Source organism: Macrosteles quadrilineatus, unplaced genomic scaffold (genome assembly GCF_028750875.1).
Source record: "Macrosteles quadrilineatus isolate MER2022 unplaced genomic scaffold, UCM_ALF_1.0 Scaffold_6__1_contigs__length_79288215, whole genome shotgun sequence".
Classification (NCBI taxonomy): Eukaryota; Metazoa; Arthropoda; class Insecta; order Hemiptera; family Cicadellidae; genus Macrosteles; species Macrosteles quadrilineatus.
In genome coordinates, this window is record NW_026542599.1 from 50,930,382 (window position 1) to 50,951,847 (window position 21,466).

Sequence of the window (21,466 nt, forward strand, 5' to 3'; positions counted from 1 at the left end):
CAGTTTACACTTCAATCGTTACCCCCGTTTGTACATGGTCATATGAGTTTTGTACATGGGTTTAGTTAAGTAGGTAGATACCATGGGGGCTTAGCCATAGAGGCACCGCATTCACTTATTATTCATCATTGATCGTTTTTTAAGAGGAAAAAATAATAAACTCGGCTTGATAGGGTGAGGTTGTCATCCGGATTTTGTCTAGGGCAGATAAATTCAAAGAGCATTCTGATATAAATAGGATCAGGAGTAAATTTGGACAAAGGGCCTGGTTTTTAATTTCCAATATCGTACCACTAACTGAAGTAACTTCAATGTTGAGCATTAGGATTGGTTGGTTTGATAGAGTAATTTAAATTTATATTTAGTTTAAATTTTAAAATTGTTCAGATAGCCTACTTACAGACAATTAGTTTAGTAAAAAAACCCCCAAAAACAAACCATTCAATCACAAGGCTATTTTTACATAGAAATGAATATACCTTTTTAAGTGATCTTCACTTAAAGTTGGCAAGTTTCCAGTAATTGTCAGTGATTTTAACTGCATAACAAACTCTCAACAGATTAGGTTTTTATTAATTAGGTATGAACACAATCAACACATTACTCAGGTTAAGTTTAGTTTGACAGTAGGCAGACGACGCGACAGACACCATCAACAGGCAGACGGTGGTCTGATTTTTGTAGCATGCAGCGATGCAGTAAATTTAAAATCAATCTTCAGGTGTGTTTGTTTATGATTGTGTTTCAGGAGTTTTCTATAAAACAGAAACAATAAACTAAAATATAGTCCCCCGAAGGTCCATGTAATTTTAATATACTTTTATTATCAACTCATGCCTATACCGCTTTACCCGCCGTGGCCTTCGCAGTGGCAACATCACAAGTAGGGTTGTGGTTGTAACTTGTAACAGCCGTTTTTTTTTGGAGGTGGCTAATGGTAATTTGTGTATTTTAAGAACACAAAAGCTTGTTTACTGGGCTATGAAAATATTTACTCCAATTTAATGTACAAAAATAGATTTTCAATTTAAAGATTGTTTTGGTTTTCAGTTCTATATATTTTATTTTCAATCTTGTAATAAATTTATGTTCATACATTTAAATTTAAATGAATAATACGCGAATTAATGAGCTGGTGTCACCTGTCTGCAGTCTGCCATGTTATCTTATGGGACGTCTAGCGCTAAACAACACCACTTGCAACGTTGCCAATTCTACCAGGGCGTGGCCTGGAGTTAAAGATGGCTCTGGCTACAGAGTACATTCTGTAAGTACGGCCTCATGGTAGCATGAAAAGACATATGTGTGATACTCCCGTCACATAGGTTAACCGTTTACCATTTACCACGTAGTCCTCACCACAATCTTCGGATCGGGGAGTCGTCAGATTTCTTCCCTTCTTGGAGGGCTCTTGAAGAAGTTTTTCATTTGAGGTTTTGGTATGTGTGCTGTCCTGTAATCTGTGGTGTTGTAATATGGCCTGTTTATAAGGTACTCTTTGAGTTTTTTTTTTGTGAAGCTGTTGATTGTCGTTGTTGATTTTATATGTTCCGGTTTTTATTTGTTCTGGACCTCACCCAGGCAGGTCTAAACCAACCAAAGCTATCAGCGTATGAGTGTCCATAAAAAAACACATTATGATGGTAATTAACTTTTTAAAACATCAGTCATGTAATATAAAATACATTGAATGGCATATTGACGTTTTACAACTTATTGTTTTAGGGGTACTTTGTGCTTGCCTTTCAAACGTTGCCTACCATAGATCAACTTAATGACTTCTCATCCCCCATTGTAACTTTTGCAACTTGTTTTTTCGTGTTAAGCTTTTGTCCGGTGATACTGATTGCTAGTGTGAACGAAACTGTGTTTCTATTATTTTATTTGGTTAAATGAAAACAATGTTTTAAATTACTGAAATAACAACAACAACAAAAAATTGTTAACAAAACACAACCTCTAGCTCTAAAAGTGCTCCAGACAGAACTAACAACAAAAATGGCTTCCTGTTACATAAGGATAAGAAAAAAAATGGGAAGGTATGTTTTATCTATAGTTTTAACATGTTTGTTTCAAAATATTCCGTTCATTCATATTTTGAGAGGAATTAAAATGTAATTTTACTTTGAGGATTAAGGACAACAATGTTTATTTATTTGGGTCTATTGATGAATTGAAAAGTATTTTATTATAGATAAAACATACCGTACTCTCTTTGATTCTATGTTAAACTTATGATCGATTATTTCTTTACGTAAGAGCATGTTTGTCTTGATAGTTTTAATAATGTTTTATCTGTACTCGTATTTATAGTATTTAAGAAAATTACCTTTCGTTGTCGGGCTTCCATACCATTTTAGTGTGAAATCAGTCGTGATGTAGTAATGAAAATGACTGGACGTCGTCTCGCACCGTTGAACAAAACTCGTCTTTATAAGACATGGATCCCACCCTTTGGTTCACCATTCACGCTCAATGTCCATAAACTATGGTAGTAGTGTCAGTGTGAGTAGATATAATATGATGGTTTTACCTCACTTTCGGCGTTTTTGGACCCAGGACTTTTGAAATTTTTTGGCGAAAAAACACCCCAAATAGGTAAAATATGATGGTTTTACCCCATTTTTGGCGTTTTAGAGGCTATATGGGGGCATTTTTGGTTAAAAAAATGTTATTAATACTGAAAAAAACAAGCCTGGAAAATGGCTCATTTTTTTGGCCACTTTTTTAAAGACCCGGCTCTCGGCACGCGAACTCGGGCGTGCTCCTAACCCATAGGCACACTTCTGATCCCCAGCGATGACAAACTAAAAGTCTTATGGAAAAATGTTTAAAACAAAAATTGAGTAACATCTAATCATCTATACTTTTCCCACTGATAGTTTTTCTCTGACTGAAAAATAAAAAAAATCTTCGCTTACTTACTTTTTCATGTTTACTTAGAGTAACCTTTTTATATTTTCCTTAATTAATAATTACACACTTGCACAAATTAAATTATATTTATATTGTATTAAACAGTAGTTCATGTAGAATTTTAATATATAAATTTCATGCTATAAATATTTTTATTAGAAGCTAGACCAATGTGTAAGTGATAGGAGGCGCATTACTTTGAACATCATCACGCCCCCGACACTGCCGTGCTGGCAACACCTGGAGTTTGAAACCATTGTCATTGTTGAAATTATATTATAACATATTCACATACAAAAGAAACTGGTAAATGGTTTGAAATTGTTTAACTTTTTATGCTGTATTATTATGTTGAAACCCATGTAGTAGGCTAGAATTTTAGCCGTTTTGTTGTATATCAAGCCTTTTTGAGATATAAGCACTTTTAAACAATAAAGGAGACCTATATTTACTAATGCTGATATTATATTACAATGCATTGGCATACTAATGAAAACAGTTTGATTTATTTGTACTCATATCAAATAATATAATTCTTTTGAGTTATTGGAACCTCTGGTGATTAAATCACAAATTTAGAACATTTATAATGGACTTTCAAAATAATGGAATCAAGTATAGACTTATAACATTTTCATGATAACAGTTTGATTTATTTGTACTCATTTAAAATAATGTTAAAATACTATTTGATTTTTATGTTGTATTATTGTTTTTTTTATCAAAAGTTGAAACCAATGTAGTGTGCCTAAATGTTTATTTACTGTTTTGCCGTATCTCAAGCAGTTTTTTTTTAGAAATAAGCATTTTAAAACGATAAAGTCACACCAGTAATGCATGGAGTTTGTAACCATTACCAACACTGATATTATGTTATAATACATTGTCATACAAATGGAACCATTTAATTTATTTACCAAATGGTACTCATATAAATTTTAGATTTTTAAATTTGTACCCTGTATTATTGTTTTTATCAAAAATTGAAACCAATGTAATGTGCCTAAATGTTTATTTACTGTTTTGCCGTATCTCAATCCAATAGATAGAATAGGGCAAAGGGGTGTTTTTTTTATGTTTTACCTATGAGAATAACATGGGGAGATTTTAAGCCACTTTTTAAAAATCATGCTCATTCTCTATATATTTCTATACAAATAATGTCCAACTCGAAAAATATTTCCAATCCCCATTAATCTCTGTATCATGTGAGATTTGTACCAGTTGGTTTGAAATATTTATAAATATAATGTGTTGCTGGAATCCCTTTAAATGGCAAGAAACACGTAGTCTTGAGACCTCTGGTGGATTTTTCCTTGTCTGAACTAAATATTTGTAAAAAATTGAAAAAATATGATTTTTACTCAACTATTTTAGGGTTTTGAAACATGTATTACCGAGGAATCAGGCAAATATTTCGTGCCGAAATTATATTTAACCTTATGTGAGGACTAGGAATTGCTATTTAAAATTAGTCCTGCTCCACAGTATTGTTGTAGGCTTGCTTCTCGTCCCAAGTGATGAATTGTGTACAGTTTATGTGTGGTGCAAAGACTGGGTTCTCTTTTTAGTTGTGACAAGCTCATTCCTAAAATTAGTAAGGCATGCTAGATGGTATTCAGTTTGTCTCTCTGAATGTAAGCAAAATATAATATTCAGTTTAGGACTTAAAGTTAATGTCGGATGCGATGTCTCTTTGATTGAAAGTTTGGGTTGTGATGAGCTCAACCCCTATCACTAGTATCAGCAGAGATCCACTGAACAGTATTATTATGTGTTATTGTACTTTGTGCTGATTAATATGTGTTTGGTAAATGAGCATGGCACAACACACAATCCCACATCTTGCTAATCGTAGTTAGTAGTTTAGGTGGTCAAAGTAGAAGTAGGGAGCATTGACTTTCTACAATCAAAATTGGATATTTAGTTAGAGCCTCAGACTGTAATAAAAAAAAAATAGATGAAAATGCAAACTCTAAAGGCCCCGACTGTGTTTCATACTTTCGGGCTGGAACAACCTTTACTTGGAATATCGTACATAAATTGTTTGTATACATAAGACTCTTGTAGTGAATGTACTCTTCAATGAAAAGACAAAATAAAGATGAAAACTACTTTATGCAAAGAAGAGAAAGTGATTGTGAAGGGTAGCTACAAACAATCGCATTTTAGTACACAATGAAATTTGCTATAATTATTGGGATTGTTTTGGGTATTTTCTTAGATATTAATTGTGTTTACAGTAATTAATCATAATGGGGAGCTATTTATGTTGAGATATACTGATTTAGTTAAAGTGATAAAACGATGACCATCGATAGTGATGGAAAAAGATTTTATTTGTTGAGCAATTGATGTGACAAGGAGTTTCTTGTTAAACAATAACCTGGAAAACCAATACAACGTAATGCATTGTCATCCCTCATTGGTATTGTACCTTACAAGCTCTGTTGTTCTTTACTCATTTTCAAAAACATATAAATTATTAAATAAGCCATTTTTTTGTTTATTTTCAATTATTACTGGAAACTATAGGTCTATATTACTGTATGAACATAATTTCTGTATTTCATATACGTAAAAACAATGAGACCATGCTAAATTACAGAATTCAGTAACAAAGGAAGTTGATATTGTGCTATATACCTGAGGGTGTAAATATAGAGGTGGGTATTTCTATAGAGACCTAATGATGAATCAGAATGTGAAAGTTCTATGGTAGAAATATCAAGAAAGCAAGAGTGATCATCAGAGGTAACATGGTCATTAGGGAATTTATAGAGAGGGGTCATTCAGGTTGAACTAGTATATAGCAGTGATTCATCTAATATAGAAACAATAGTTACAAATAACCAGAACCAATCACTGAATATTTTAGTTAGTGTTCCTATCCTACTGTTAAAATATGAAACTCATTTTAACATGAGTTAGTGAGTTCATGCACGGCAACATGAGTGTAATAATGGTTCCAAATGTATTTATCTTAATTTATGGTAGATTTTACTAGGTGTGCTTACTCAAAAAAATATCGATGAGAAGAAATCGGTTGTTGTATTTAACAACATAAAGGTTGATTCTCATCGATATTTTTTTATTGTTTGGACGCCTGACTGATGACAACATATGTGTTTGTATATCAAGTACTGTTTATAACAATCAACAAAAACTGGCCAATGAAAATGTTATAGAATATTGTGTTTCAAATAAAAAATGTTATGTAACATTGGTTAATGAAGAGTTAGAGAACAGACTGTAACCAAATGACTGACAGGTTGACTGAGAAACTATGGATGCAGTTGAGACTGACCTGTGACTGGATTGTAACAGAACTTTTACTGGACTGATATGTATGAGTAGACCTTTTATAGTACAAATGGTATACAATTTCTCTCAATGGGTCAACATAAAAATATTAACTGCTTTTACTTAGAAAAGTACGCAAACATTTACGTGATAACGTATATATTCTAATATTATCCAAACAAGGCAATATAAATTTAAAACCTTATATTTAACAATCATATTAATAATGACTTTTTATTTAATCAATACCACCAGTGTTGGATGGCTTTTTCATAATAGACAAGGAAAGGTCTATGAATAATGGCAAATACAGATTTATGTTTGATCAATTTTATAATGACCAAGTATTAATACAATCTTCATCATGTTGGTTGTAAGGCAGTTTCCTCCAAAACAGAGGATGGTAAGGGTAAATAAGTAAAAGACTAAAGTTTCTAACATTTGTATTATTCAGTGTTCTATATCCTACCACGCAGGTTTGTCTATTTACAATTGATCCTTGGTCCGAAGTCTGTGCCTCCAGGCTCGTATTCAGGGTTTGGCAGAGATTGGATCAGTTCTAGCATACGTCCTTATAGCTTGGTGGTCTGTGATATCCATGGCTCGACATACCCATGCAGGCACAACACATCATAATAGTGGTGTGAAATGTGTGAAAATAGTGTGAAATTTATGTGATGAAATACACACAAATTCACATCACAGTCGCAGTCAGAACTTGTAAAAATACTATAGTGTAAAATTTGTATGACGAAGTATGCATAAATTCACATCACAGTCAATAGTCCAAACTTAATGTATTGTCATTTTATGGTCTTAAGAGCCCTTTTCGGGACACCAGGTCATAGTTAGCAAAACCGAGACGTTTGACAATCCTTGAATTGATAAAATTAATTGATAATGATTGTAGAAAGTCAATGCTCCCTACTTCTACTTTGACCACCTAAACTACCAACTACGATTAGCAAGATGTGGGATTGTGTGTTGTGCCATGCTAATTTACCAAACACATATTAATCAGCACAAAGTACAATAACATATAATAGCAAGTTTTAATACTTTCACCCAGCATATTTATATCACACTTTGATGATTTATTCACTAATCTAAGTGTGTTAAATATTAAATGATCTCAAAGAGTTTTACTATAGAGTAAGCACACCTAGTAAAATCTACCATAAATTAAGATAAATACATTTGGAACCATTATTACACTCATGTTGCCGTGCATGAACTCACTAACTCATGTTAAAATGAGTTTCATATTTTAACAGTAGGATAGGAACACTAACTAAAATATTCAGTGATTGGTTCTGGTTATTTGTAACTATTGTTTCTATATTAGATGAATCACTGCTATATACTAGTTCAACCTGAATGACCCCTCTCTATAAATTCCCTAATGACCATGTTACCTCTGATGATCACTCTTGCTTTCTTGATATTTCTACCATAGAACTTTCACATTCTGATTCATCATTAGGTCTCTATAGAAATACCCACCTCTATATTTACACCCTCAGGTATATAGCACAATATCAACTTCCTTTGTTACTGAATTCTGTAATTTAGCATGGTCTCATTGTTTTTACGTATATGAAATACAGAAATTATGTTCATACAGTAATATAGACCTATAGTTTCCAGTAATAATTGAAAATAAACAAAAAAATGGCTTATTTAATAATTTATATGTTTTTGAAAATGAGTAAAGAACAACAGAGCTTGTAAGGTACAATACCAATGAGGGATGACAATGCATTACGTTGTATTGGTTTTCCAGGTTATTGTTTAACAAGAAACTCCTTGTCACATCAATTGCTCAACAAATAAAATCTTTTTCCATCACTATCGATGGTCATCGTTTTATCACTTTAACTAAATCAGTATATCTCAACATAAATAGCTCCCCATTATGATTAATTACTGTAAACACAATTAATATCTAAGAAAATACCCAAAACAATCCCAATAATTATAGCAAATTTCATTGTGTACTAAAATGCGATTGTTTGTAGCTACCCTTCACAATCACTTTCTCTTCTTTGCATAAAGTAGTTTTCATCTTTATTTTGTCTTTTCATTGAAGAGTACATTCACTACAAGAGTCTTATGTATACAAACAATTTATGTACGATATTCCAAGTAAAGGTTGTTCCAGCCCGAAAGTATGAAACACAGTCGGGGCCTTTAGAGTTTGCATTTTCATCTATTTTTTTTTTATTACAGTCTGAGGCTCTAACTAAATATCCAATTTTAATTGTAGAAAGTCAATGCTCCCTACTTCTACTTTGACCACCTAAACTACTAACTACGATTAGCAAGATGTGGGATTGTGTGTTGTGCCATGCTCATTTACCAAACACATATTAATCAGCACAAAGTACAATAACACATAATAATACTGTTCAGTGGATCTCTGCTGATACTAGTGATAGGGGTTGAGCTCATCACAACCCAAACTTTCAATCAAAGAGACATCGCATCCGACATTAACTTTAAGTCCTAAACTGAATATTATATTTTGCTTACATTCAGAGAGACAAACTGAATACCATCTAGCATGCCTTACTAATTTTAGGAATGAGCTTGTCACAACTAAAAAGAGAACCCAGTCTTTGCACCACACATAAACTGTACACAATTCATCACTTGGGACGAGAAGCAAGCCTACAACAATACTGTGGAGCAGGACTAATTTTAAATAGCAATTCCTAGTCCTCACATAAGGTTAAATATAATTTCGGCACGAAATATTTGCCTGATTCCTCGGTAATACATGTTTCAAAACCCTAAAATAGTTGAGTAAAAATCATATTTTTTCAATTTTTTACAAATATTTAGTTCAGACAAGGAAAAATCCACCAGAGGTCTCAAGACTACGTGTTTCTTGCCATTTAAAGGGATTCCAGCAACACATTATATTTATAAATATTTCAAACCAACTGGTACAAATCTCACATGATACAGAGATTAATGGGGATTGGAAATATTTTTCGAGTTGGACATTATTTGTATAGAAATATATAGAGAATGAGCATGATTTTTAAAAAGTGGCTTAAAATCTCCCCATGTTATTCTCATAGGTAAAACATAAAAAAAACACCCCTTTGCCCTATTCTATCTATTGGATTGAGATACGGCAAAACAGTAAATAAACATTTAGGCACATTACATTGGTTTCAATTTTTGATAAAAACAATAATACAGGGTACAAATTTAAAAATCTAAAATTTATATGAGTACCATTTGGTAAATAAATTAAATGGTTCCATTTGTATGACAATGTATTATAACATAATATCAGTGTTGGTAATGGTTACAAACTCCATGCATTACTGGTGTGACTTTATCGTTTTAAAATGCTTATTTCTAAAAAAAAACTGCTTGAGATACGGCAAAACAGTAAATAAACATTTAGGCACACTACATTGGTTTCAACTTTTGATAAAAAAAACAATAATACAACATAAAAATCAAATAGTATTTTAACATTATTTTAAATGAGTACAAATAAATCAAACTGTTATCATGAAAATGTTATAAGTCTATACTTGATTCCATTATTTTGAAAGTCCATTATAAATGTTCTAAATTTGTGATTTAATCACCAGAGGTTCCAATAACTCAAAAGAATTATATTATTTGATATGAGTACAAATAAATCAAACTGTTTTCATTAGTATGCCAATGCATTGTAATATAATATCAGCATTAGTAAATATAGGTCTCCTTTATTGTTTAAAAGTGCTTATATCTCAAAAAGGCTTGATATACAACAAAACGGCTAAAATTCTAGCCTACTACATGGGTTTCAACATAATAATACAGCATAAAAAGTTAAACAATTTCAAACCATTTACCAGTTTCTTTTGTATGTGAATATGTTATAATATAATTTCAACAATGACAATGGTTTCAAACTCCAGGTGTTGCCAGCACGGCAGTGTCGGGGGCGTGATGATGTTCAAAGTAATGCGCCTCCTATCACTTACACATTGGTCTAGCTTCTAATAAAAATATTTATAGCATGAAATTTATATATTAAAATTCTACATGAACTACTGTTTAATACAATATAAATATAATTTAATTTGTGCAAGTGTGTAATTATTAATTAAGGAAAATATAAAAAGGTTACTCTAAGTAAACATGAAAAAGTAAGTAAGCGAAGATTTTTTTTATTTTTCAGTCAGAGAAAAACTATCAGTGGGAAAAGTATAGATGATTAGATGTTACTCAATTTTTGTTTTAAACATTTTTCCATAAGACTTTTAGTTTGTCATCGCTGGGGATCAGAAGTGTGCCTATGGGTTAGGAGCACGCCCGAGTTCGCGTGCCGAGAGCCGGGTCTTTAAAAAAGTGGCCAAAAAAATGAGCCATTTTCCAGGCTTGTTTTTTTCAGTATTAATAACATTTTTTTAACCAAAAATGCCCCCATATAGCCTCTAAAACGCCAAAAATGGGGTAAAACCATCATATTTTACCTATTTGGGGTGTTTTTTCGCCAAAAAATTTCAAAAGTCCTGGGTCCAAAAACGCCGAAAGTGAGGTAAAACCATCATATTATATCTACTAGTGTGAGCTAGAACACTGGACGTCGTTATTGTCCAGCCAAACTGAGACGCATTGAAGCATTTGATCGCATGTTTTCCACCGCCAGTAGTAGTAAAGAGTGCTGAAACACCTGACGATATTATATTGCCTAGGCAACCTGATAGTAATAGTGCCAGAGTGTGATAGGAAACCAGAAGATGCTACTGTTTAAGAAATTTGTCGTGCATTGTTGGGTCAGCTGATCGGATTGTTGGCGCAAAAGTCCCAGAATATGACACCTGATAATATGCCGGGACACCTGATGACAATATTGGGATTGCCTAAGCAGCCTAAGATGCATTGTTGATCAGCTGATAGCACTATTGACGCTGCCAACACTGTCAGTGTAAAACACAAGTAGACGATTTTACACTAGCAGCCTGTGGTGCATTGTTGGATCAGCTGATCTCATTGTTGCCGCAGCCAGTAGTGTCAGTGTGTGCCGGACCACGGTACGGGTATGACGTGTCTAAGATGCTCCTTTTCGCCGCTCTCATAGCTGCCCTTTCAGTTACCGCATTGTCTTCTCAATTTCATGTATGTATTTTTGTAAACACATTTGTATATATGGTTTTCTTTATTGTACAAATAGTTTGCAGGACTGTAAATTGAGTTGCCGTCTGGTTTTGACAATTTTCTAATGTATGCAGCCTAATTTTGCAAAATACATTTAAATTATCTTTCTATCACAAGTTAGGAGTGGTAAACTAATAGATAATATGATTAAATACGATGGATTGCTATGAAAAAGAGCAATTCGGTCCAAAACTTACATTAAATTTGAGCTCAGACGAGCATACTGGAAATTGTTACGAGGTACAAAAATAGCTTTCATGTAAGTAAAATATATATCTTATGGCCAATGTTTTATGTAAACTATGAAACCAATAATGCCCAGTAGGATATCTGATGACAGTGTATAGTTTTGTTGTACAATTAATTTCAAAAAAACAAATCGGATTATAAGTGTCGTTAATTTTAGTTGGATAGGAGTTTTTAGAGGACTAGTCTAGGAGTTTTTTGTTTTTTTTTTTTACATATCATTGTTTTAAAATGTCATTTAAGGCAACCTCTGAGAATGTACAGTAATGCGCCAAATGTCGTACAATTTAAAACTCATAACCCATTATACTTAAAGTTATATTTTCAAAAGAGATGCTTAGTTTCTTAATAATATTTCTTGAAATATAGATTTACTAATACACTAATAACATTCATTAAATAAAAGTAGTTAGTTTACATTAGATTAGAATTACGCCGACACACCAACGTGCGTATTTTAAGTCGAAGATGAGTGAAGGATGAGAAATGGACGAAATGTATTGTGTAGAGATAAAGAAATAAAAATGTCTTTATTGGCCAGCATTTATCTGGTAAATATCCGAATAGAAAAAATCTTTTGTTATATGAAACTAAAAGCTTCGTTTCTTACTAAAACTCAGTCAGGACCAAGTCCAATGATAGAGGACAGCTGGGTCCAGCTTATAGAACGCATCCAATATATGTATACTTAAAATACACAAATTTGTCACTAAATCAGTAAGTCAATCGTTAAGTAAATACCTTAATTATTTTTTAAACCTATGAATTTTTATTCAATTTTACGAATAATTCCGTTAAATTAGAACATATTAACGGCATACACGATTTCGATTATTGGATAAAACTTCCTCTTGAAATAACCTTTGTAGTTTTTACGAGTAATTTCAAAACAGCTAAATCCATAATCCATGCTCCATAAGCGTGCAGGAATTTCATGTAGCCATTTGCAGAGTTCAAAAGTGACGCAAGGCAACATGCTGAAGAGTACGGGTCGAATCTATAACCACTTGTTTCTGCAGGAGATAAAACCGATGTTATTGCCTTCAGGTCAGAATCGAGATCGTGAGTTAGGTACCTAGGTTATGCACCTTTACACTGGGTTATGGTGTTGTAAGCATTGATGATATGCGAATTTGAATATAAAGTAGGTACTTGCTAACGGACTGATGTTGTCAAATAATACGTCTCAGATTAAGAACTGTTCTCAAGTCGTAAAAGACTACCGTACACCGAGGTAGGGCAAGCATGAATAGTTTAACAGATAAATTAATCATTGTCAAAAGAAAACTGTCATTTTGAATACAGCTATAGTACGTAAAATCTGAGGATTTTATTTTGTCCTGTTAAGTAGTTCTCTGATAACGACTGCATATTTTTTGTGTGGATTTTAAAGTGTCCACTTTACTCTTAGGTTATTGACAAAACCTGAAGGTTAGCAAAAGTGAATATGAAGACTGTCTTGTTTGGTAAACATTTGTTCAAATTGTTTAGGCCTAAATATATTTTAAAATTCAACAATAAAACGCACTCAATGTTAGTACAACCATAGACTGAGCAATGAATACAATACAATCATTGGACTAACCAACATAAGAGGGTACGTTTTAAGACAATGGTTTTATCCTTGGTACAACCATGTACAACGTAGTGAATCGTACCGTAAATATATCTTCAGCTGATAGTGTAGGAAGAAGAAAAATTGCTGAATGTTTTCCACAGACACGTCTCGCACACATTATGTTAGTAAAATAATTTAAAAAATCCCTTTCAACAAAGTGGCTAATTATTTTTGTGTTACCCCGAAACTAATATAATTGTAGAATAACTGAAATAAACAACAATCTTGTAGAAAATATAAGTAGCTTGTGGAAAACACTAAGTGTTATGCTATAACTTATGATGATGTGTTAGCTGAAAACCGACCAATGTGTTTGTTCAAAATCGTATATGTCATACTCATGTATTTTACTACCCTTAGTGAGAAGGTGTCGTCCCGGACATATTTCTGATTGAATTGCCTCTACACAGATCAACCCATTACATTCTATCAGCGATTGTTAGATGTAATGTGTCGATATTACAATCAAAATGTCTATTATTTTAAATTTTAGTTTATACGAACGATATCTTTAAACGTATTTTCGTAAAAAGCCCCGTTGTTGTGGAATATCACTTCAACGACGTAGACATGTGGCCACACTTCTTGCTCTTTAATTATTTCGCATCTGGACACCCTTGGTCGACCAAGAATGGATAATTGTGGTACAAGTAGGTAGTCCTGCACACCTGGTACTGTAGCCTACATTGAGTGGTACAATACTGTGTGGCACAGCTTCTTGTTGATAACTAAACATCCAACCATGTTTTGGCGAAGGCAATCTAAATACTATCTAAGCCCATCAATCAATACAGACTGCAATAAACACTGTCTGTGAGTTGTTATCATAATTTTATTTATTTTATTTGCCTTTTGAAGCTGCGCAAGCCAGGCTTCAGCCTAGGAAGTGAAAAGTCGAATACCGTTATCAATAATAATAATAATAATGCTGTATTATGTTCTACGTCAAATCCCCAATGATTGGTGAACCCTGAGATGATCAAAGGATTCGCTCGTTTTCGTTAATATGGTTAATATACACATTTGTTACTAAATATACGGAATTATAGACACACTAGCAGAGTACCCGTCCTTCTTACGGGGTTAGCATATAAGTACAAACTGCTTATTGCAGTTATACTCAAGCTTTGCGTTTGTAATGGACGTACATGTGAGGGACACAGTTCTAGTTCTACCACAATGTTCTACCACTTCACCTAAACATTAGAAAAAAATTCATTATTAAAAATTCGAAAAATTATCACAAATTATTCATGAAATTAAAAACATAAACATGACTGTAAACAATCCTACTTTGACAGTTCTCATTTTTTATCACAGATTTTTGCCGTTGCGAACCAAAAATTAAAAGTGAGAAGAAGAACATGTGTTAATTGTAAACAGTCAATGTGCAAATTATCTCATGTTGTATTAAAAATGGGTATAGTTTTGGATATTCATTTCAGAGTTCTGCCAGTTTTTGCCTAACTCTGTTCTGTAGAGTTTAAAGTAGCCTACACCTTATTGTCTACAAATTGGCTAAATAACTTAGGTACGGTACATTATAAAAGCTGACAGTCTTTTTACGTTGACTTAAATTGTAAGCTTACCATTTCCCGTCCATGGGCAGTTTGATAGTTAAAAATTAACCCGTTAAACTGGAATGGGACTGTTATGTAAATTGTGAGTATTTCAATTAGTTAATAATCTTTTAGTCGACTCTTTTAAAATAATCGGAAATTATGACTCCTATTAGTTTTTAAACAAGTCATTTGTTTATAGATAACTCCTGTACTTCTTTGCAATTGCTCGATTTCGAGCAACATGTACACTAGTATCTCTAATTGTTCTAAAGTTCAGTGATATAGTGTTGCAAAAATAATTATCTTTAATATCGTGATTATTTTCATTATCATCACCTAAGGTCATGAAGCATCGTCTCCCGCGATAACGGCAAAATCCTGAATATCTCCATCGTTCACGGAAACATTATCATCAGCGGCATAGGCTAATCCTGAAATCTCCTTAGGCTATCATCGTCGACTCAGTCAGATATTGTTAAAATAGGACTACCTAATTTACAGATAAATAATTTCCTGTGTAATAAAGTATCCTGTGTAAACTAGCAAAATCTGAAAATATAGTTCTTACATTTGGTTGTTTATAAACAATATTTACATCATATATGAAACTAGATACAGCTATAGTCTTGACGCTTGAGTGGACACCGCTATGGACCTTGCCGCTATGGGCCGATGGACTGATGAACTGATGGCCTCGCGTGTCTGATGGCACTGATGGCAGATCTGATGACCTCCGTGATATGACAGTCGTATCTGGGGCCACGCATTCGGCGGGATCCGCCCCCGCGGCCTTACCTGCCTCAGGTCTAGTGAAGAGATGGAAGTACCCTCCTACCTTGGCTCAAGTTGGCTGTAACCAGCAATAAGTTTCTTATAATGGGGTGGAAAATCTTAAATGTCTAAGCTTGCGGTGAATCATATAGTTAAACCAATTTGGGGTCAGGAGTCATATAGTTGGCTCAAATAGAGTTAGTAAATCAAACTGTTAGAAAACGAGCAGAAGTAAAACTGTCCCGGACCAGAGCCTAATAGCGTTCTAGGAGTAAGATGTAAAGGTGGGACATAAAAATCAATGACTGTATTTCACTAACATTAGGATGGCAAGTCTGACAGTTGGCCAAACCTAGTTTGGCTAGTAATATTGTTTGGCAAAATTAGGGGTAGCAATCATATAGAGTCGTCACAACTTGGAGAGGTAGACACATGATCGTCACAGCCTAGGATGGAAAATCATATAGTTGTCACAACTTGGAGAGGCAGGCAAGTGATGTGATCGTACAACTTAGGTTGGAAAATCATATGGTTGGCGCAGTTTTTTATGGGATTGTTCAAAAAATGATAAACATATTTACAACAAAAGCCCTGTCATGATTACTTCTATCATGAGACATAGGCAAAGGGAAAGATCCAATTCATGAGCCCATCATTGTTAAGGCTTGATTTATTACGTTCGTATAACCACTTATAAGTGAGCCTGATGTTTTAAGAATAATATAAACTAGATCAACGCTTTCGTGTAAAACATCCTCAACATCCACCCACTTAATTCAAATTCGCGTAAACCTCCACACCTTACAACAAGACAAGACCCCACTACACCATGTTATGTCTGTGCAAGTGAATGATGTCTTTCAATTGATTGTTCACTCTTAGGTTATCCCACGCAGGTCTCCCATATCTACTTCCAAGAAAGTGGTGAGGACCGATACAAATGCAACTAAAAGACCCGAATCGCATGTGATGCTGTAACAGCTCTCTCCTGCATTGTGCATTCGACAAAACGCCAAAATATCACAAAACAGTCCATCAGAGAGAGTGACTTGCACATTGACTCCTGGAGCATAGGGTAAAAACCCGTCGATAGACCTTCCATGTAAAAACACAATAGATATATGGAAGTGGCACATCACATCATCACGCACTGTGCCCAACATAACGAGCGATATCACATTGACCTTAGCCAAACAAGATGGCGCCCGCAGATTCCCGCCAAACGGGTGAAAAAGCGCGCCACACCGGTAACTTCTTGCTCTGTGTCTAAACTGCGTGAAATAACGGAGCAAGCGTAGTGGATCATCGTCACCTCCCGGTGTGTGGAGAGGTGAGAGAAATGCCAATAAGATACACTAACTAGCCATAATGTCTGTTTGGGTACATAAGCTAAACATAAGCTAAACCGGGTAGGATAATCGATGACATTTTGTTGTACATACCATGCGCCAAGTAAAAAAATGCCAAAACTTTTTGACTGTTTACCAAGTAGAGTAGACTCTTCTTCTTTCAAAAGCGTGTCTAAAAAAAATTCTGATCGATTGTGGGATATGGCATTTCAGTTTCAGGCTACAAATTCACATGTTATATACTTTCCTATTTTACCGAGGCTGGACAGACATGTCAGCACTAATGAGACCGTCATCCAGTAAGCTGTCCTCCAGTGTTTGCTTGGGACTGGTAGTACAACGCTTGAAAATCAAGACAGCGTAGAACCGAAATTTATGTGTTCTTCTTTGGTAAAGTTAGGTTTTAATCTGAAAATTGTAATGATTTTTGATCGAAGTTCATGCTGCAATTTAAATACGCATGGTGCAGTTTATTAGGGCTAGTGTCAGTTCAGACTATTGCAAAGAGTTGTTGTCTAACTCAGCCAAAATATTTTTCGGCTCACTTTTGGCCACTAGAATCTGGGAATGATTTTCCTACGATACATTCGTTATTAGTTTGCCCCACGTGTTTCCGTAGTGTTGTTTCCGTGTTTTATATGACTGTAATTGGTGTGTATGTATCTTTTGCAAGAACTGTAGTATAAGATGGTTATAAACATAAACACGTGAACAGCCTTAGTTTGTAAATATGAAATGGAATAGTGTTAAGTATATGCCTATAATACAAATTGTAAAACAACCTTTATTATTCCACAACAGCCAAGCGCGTCCAAGTCGAACAAACTACCAAACCCACACTCACACTAATATTTCACAACAACACTTTCTATCCGAACACCACAGTAAATCATTACGTTAACACCACACTAATACACATGTACACAAACACTGTGTGTGAAAGCGAGAGTTATAGGTCATTAGAGATGAATGCAGAGCTTTGCACAATGAAGGGCGCGGCAATGCTCGTGCGGTACCTGTGTGCTCTCCCATAAAATGTGGCTGTTGTCAATGTGTTTGAGTAGAGGATTGTTCGATTGTTTGTCCTTGTACAAAGTGTGTTAAAACTACCGATAAATGCTAAATCCTACCTTTTTAAAACGTGATAAAGTGTTATGCAGATATTGCAAGTTATGCTGAACATTCTTATTGAATAGGTATCACCAATTGTGTCATTATAGGACAGTCAAATACTATAACAATCATCATCGCTGACCCGCAAGTTTGTTATGCGATGCTGTATTTTCGAATTCATCTCAAAAATAGTTTACAGTACTATGTTCCTCTATTCCTAACTGGGTAACGACCTCTAGCTGTTAATCGATGTGTTATAGTTTTGGGGAATTTTCCTATTATTTTGTGAATTTTTTGAGGTTTTGAGGTGGCGAGATTATATTGAGTAGTATTGCAGCCATTCTTCACATCGATAGTTAAAAGCTGATAGTAAAAACAAACTACTACTGATACTGATACTAAAAACTGATACTAACTGATACTAAAAACAAAATGTTTAATTTTAAGGTTACAGTACTTTCACGACGTTTCGGGATCTGGAATCTGACTACGTTCTCGGGGAAGAAAGAACCTAAACATTACAAGATTAGTTTAAAAACCTAGCCAAAGCTGGGAAATACACACAGAGTAGAGACATTTAGTATTCAAAACAAGAAACAAAAAGCATGAAATACATAAAACAATTTTGCGTAGAATATGATAGTATCGAGAAATAGTTCCGATAGAAGATAAGGCGGGTGAACTGAATGTAGCCTACACGCTGAACAAGATGGCGCAAGCGCAAGACTGATAGGCCTACACACACACACACACCTTATTAGTATTGCTGGTATTGCCAACCTTACGAATCTATTTTTATTTAACAGATTTTACTATTGTATGAGTTAACTGCGCGGTTTGGTCTTTACGGAGGTGCAAGGCACTCGCCCAAATAATATAACCATAGACTTATAACACAAGAATATAATATTATATGAATTAGATAGAACAGTACTTTCATTGACAGTTTCATTTGCAGTAGTGATTTAAACATTACGTGTTAAGTATTGCGTGATTACACTGCGGTCAACGGTCGACCCAGAAAGGTTGGCGGAAGTGAGATGGTACTCTCAGGATAGCCAACATTAAAACACCGAAGTGTCGTGTAAATGGCGGGAAGGAGATCTGTAATCAGGCAAGGTTGAGTGAGGATGGAAAGAAGTAAAGAAGTGACACGGTGAACTCTAGAATCGGTTAAGTTCATTGTTCTCTGGCTGAGTAAAAATAGTTGTACAGTACAAAACTAGAAGAAGATTTTGGTGTTTTCTGTTACAGCTGATGCTGATACAGTTAACAATGGAATTACATGTGTTAAAGTTTTTTTTTATATGGTAATGTTTTGTCTGGGCTACTTCACTTGGTTAACTATATGACAAACATGTATGTAAAATGGCTACCTACTACAAAGCTATAGAAGGCGTTTTGTTAGTCGCCGTTTGCTCGAACTAGAGCTGTCGTGGCTGTTCAATGAGGCTTCCTTCTGCAACGTATGCAGTTACGACTAAAATAACCCTTTTTGAAGTACTTTTCAATGTTTAAAATTACGTTGTACAATGTTTTACTAGCACCCTTAACAGTGTGGTACAACAAAATGTCGTATGACTTCAAATTATATGATGTGTCACAGAGTTAGAGTCCACTTCTCCTCTGTGGTTGTGTACGCCTTGTAATATAATTCATTTCTATCTGTACATTGAAACATCTGTTCAAATGTTTAGAAATTGTTTTTGTTTACTTTGATGTTTTGGTTCATATTGTAAACTTTTATATCATGCTAGATTCTTTGTTCAATAAAGCCTAACTAAAGGTAATTTCGTTTATAATGGTTTTATTCATTCAATCTACAACACGCCTGTCACAATTAAGGCAGTGTGTTTAATCTATCGTTTAATCCATGCCTCAGTTTAGACCGGACTCTTCAACGTGAGTAGTACTGTATGTAACAGAGGTTGGACTTGTTACATTACCGTGTTCGCCAGTGGGCTCTGACACGATACCTACTCTTGTACCCTACAATCTCCAGCAACCACTCAGTCATTTAGGTGAAAAGCGATGTTACTTTCGTTCTTGCGGAGGTTCTCGAACTGGAGCGAGAAAACGTCGGTTCGTGTTTCGCGTTCTTGCTTTAAGACTGCTCTACTTACGTCTAGCAGACGTTTTGCTAATCACTGCAGCGTGGTTTTATACGGGGCTGCACTTTACTTGACGTCCTACACTCATTCGATTGTTTTTTTATATTCAATATTTTCATTCGATTGTTTCATTCGATATATCGTTTGGTTAGTTAGGTTAGGTTAACCTTACCTAACTAACCAAACGATATATCGAATGAAGCAATCGATTAATCGATATATCGATCGATATTTTCATTCGAATGAGTGTAGGACGTCAAGTAAAGTGCAGCCCTACATACCTTAATAAAACGTGCCTTCGAGTCTTCAGCTTATCTATAATGATGACAATTTTTCAAGTTGCGACCTGTTTTACTATTTGGTATTATGTGATAACAGTAATGTATAACGTAAATCGTGTTTTCTCTGTCATGTAAAAATCATTATTAATGTACGCATCATATTATTAGAAACTCTCTGATGACGTCATAAGAGGTTACTACTGTATCTTTATTTTACTTGTCATACAACACTTTTCAACAACGTGTTCCCGTTTTAGAGATATGAGTTGTTCCCTAGTTTATGGTTGCACCAACGAAACTCCCAAAAAGGCCGACTATGTAGGCTATTAGACAATCGATCCCAGGTAGTTTAGCGTAACTCGTCAAGAGAAAGAAGATTATAAAAAACAATCAAAAGTTATTACTTTGGCTATTCTTTTTTGTTTCAGGATCTCAGACAGCAACTAACAGAAGAGGAATGGCTGACTTTGATAGGGCAAGAGGAAACAGGTATTATTAAATTTTTAATTATTATTTTTTCTTTTGGAAACTGCAATAGTTAGTCAATTAATCTAACTCTGAATAAAATACAATATCCGTTATACTTATACAACAATAACTGTTCTGAATGTTTTTTACAGAATTCGATTACAGTTGTTTTAACGTACCTTTTAATTGATTGAACAAATTAAACAGGACACTTTTGAACCATGTAATACGTAATTCTATAGCGAATCCATTGATTATTAAAATACGCACACATACAAGGTCTGAAGGATTTTTGTTTGTGGGATTGACCCTCTGCCCTCATCGTATTACCACCATTGATAGTGAATAAAGCATGTCAAACTACTTACTCTACCCAAAAATCTGAAGTCCGTTTTAGGCTTTGTGTATTTTATGTTAGTGACTTTTAGCGTGCTGATGTCTGTAATTCTCTCTACAATGTAGGATAGTTTGTTTAAAGTTCCCACGGTCACTTCACACTACAGTATCTGTTAAAGTGTCGAATAAAACACATAACCTAATATAAACAAACCAGTTC

The 21,466-nt window shown here is 34.3% G+C and overlaps 1 protein-coding gene across 1 annotated transcript in view; it reads left to right on the top strand.

Annotated features, from left to right (window-relative positions):
* The first annotated feature begins 11,264 nt into the window (after positions 1–11,264).
* LOC128996489 (A disintegrin and metalloproteinase with thrombospondin motifs adt-2-like) overlaps positions 11,265–21,466 on the top strand; it is a 40,407-nt gene continuing 30,205 nt past the window's right edge. Inside the window, exons 1-2 of the mRNA XM_054421858.1 lie at positions 11,265–11,352; positions 20,871–20,931. Of these exons, the coding sequence (XP_054277833.1) occupies positions 11,290–11,352; positions 20,871–20,931 (124 nt within the window). The 5' untranslated portion in view covers positions 11,265–11,289. The remainder of the gene's footprint in view (positions 11,353–20,870; positions 20,932–21,466) is intronic.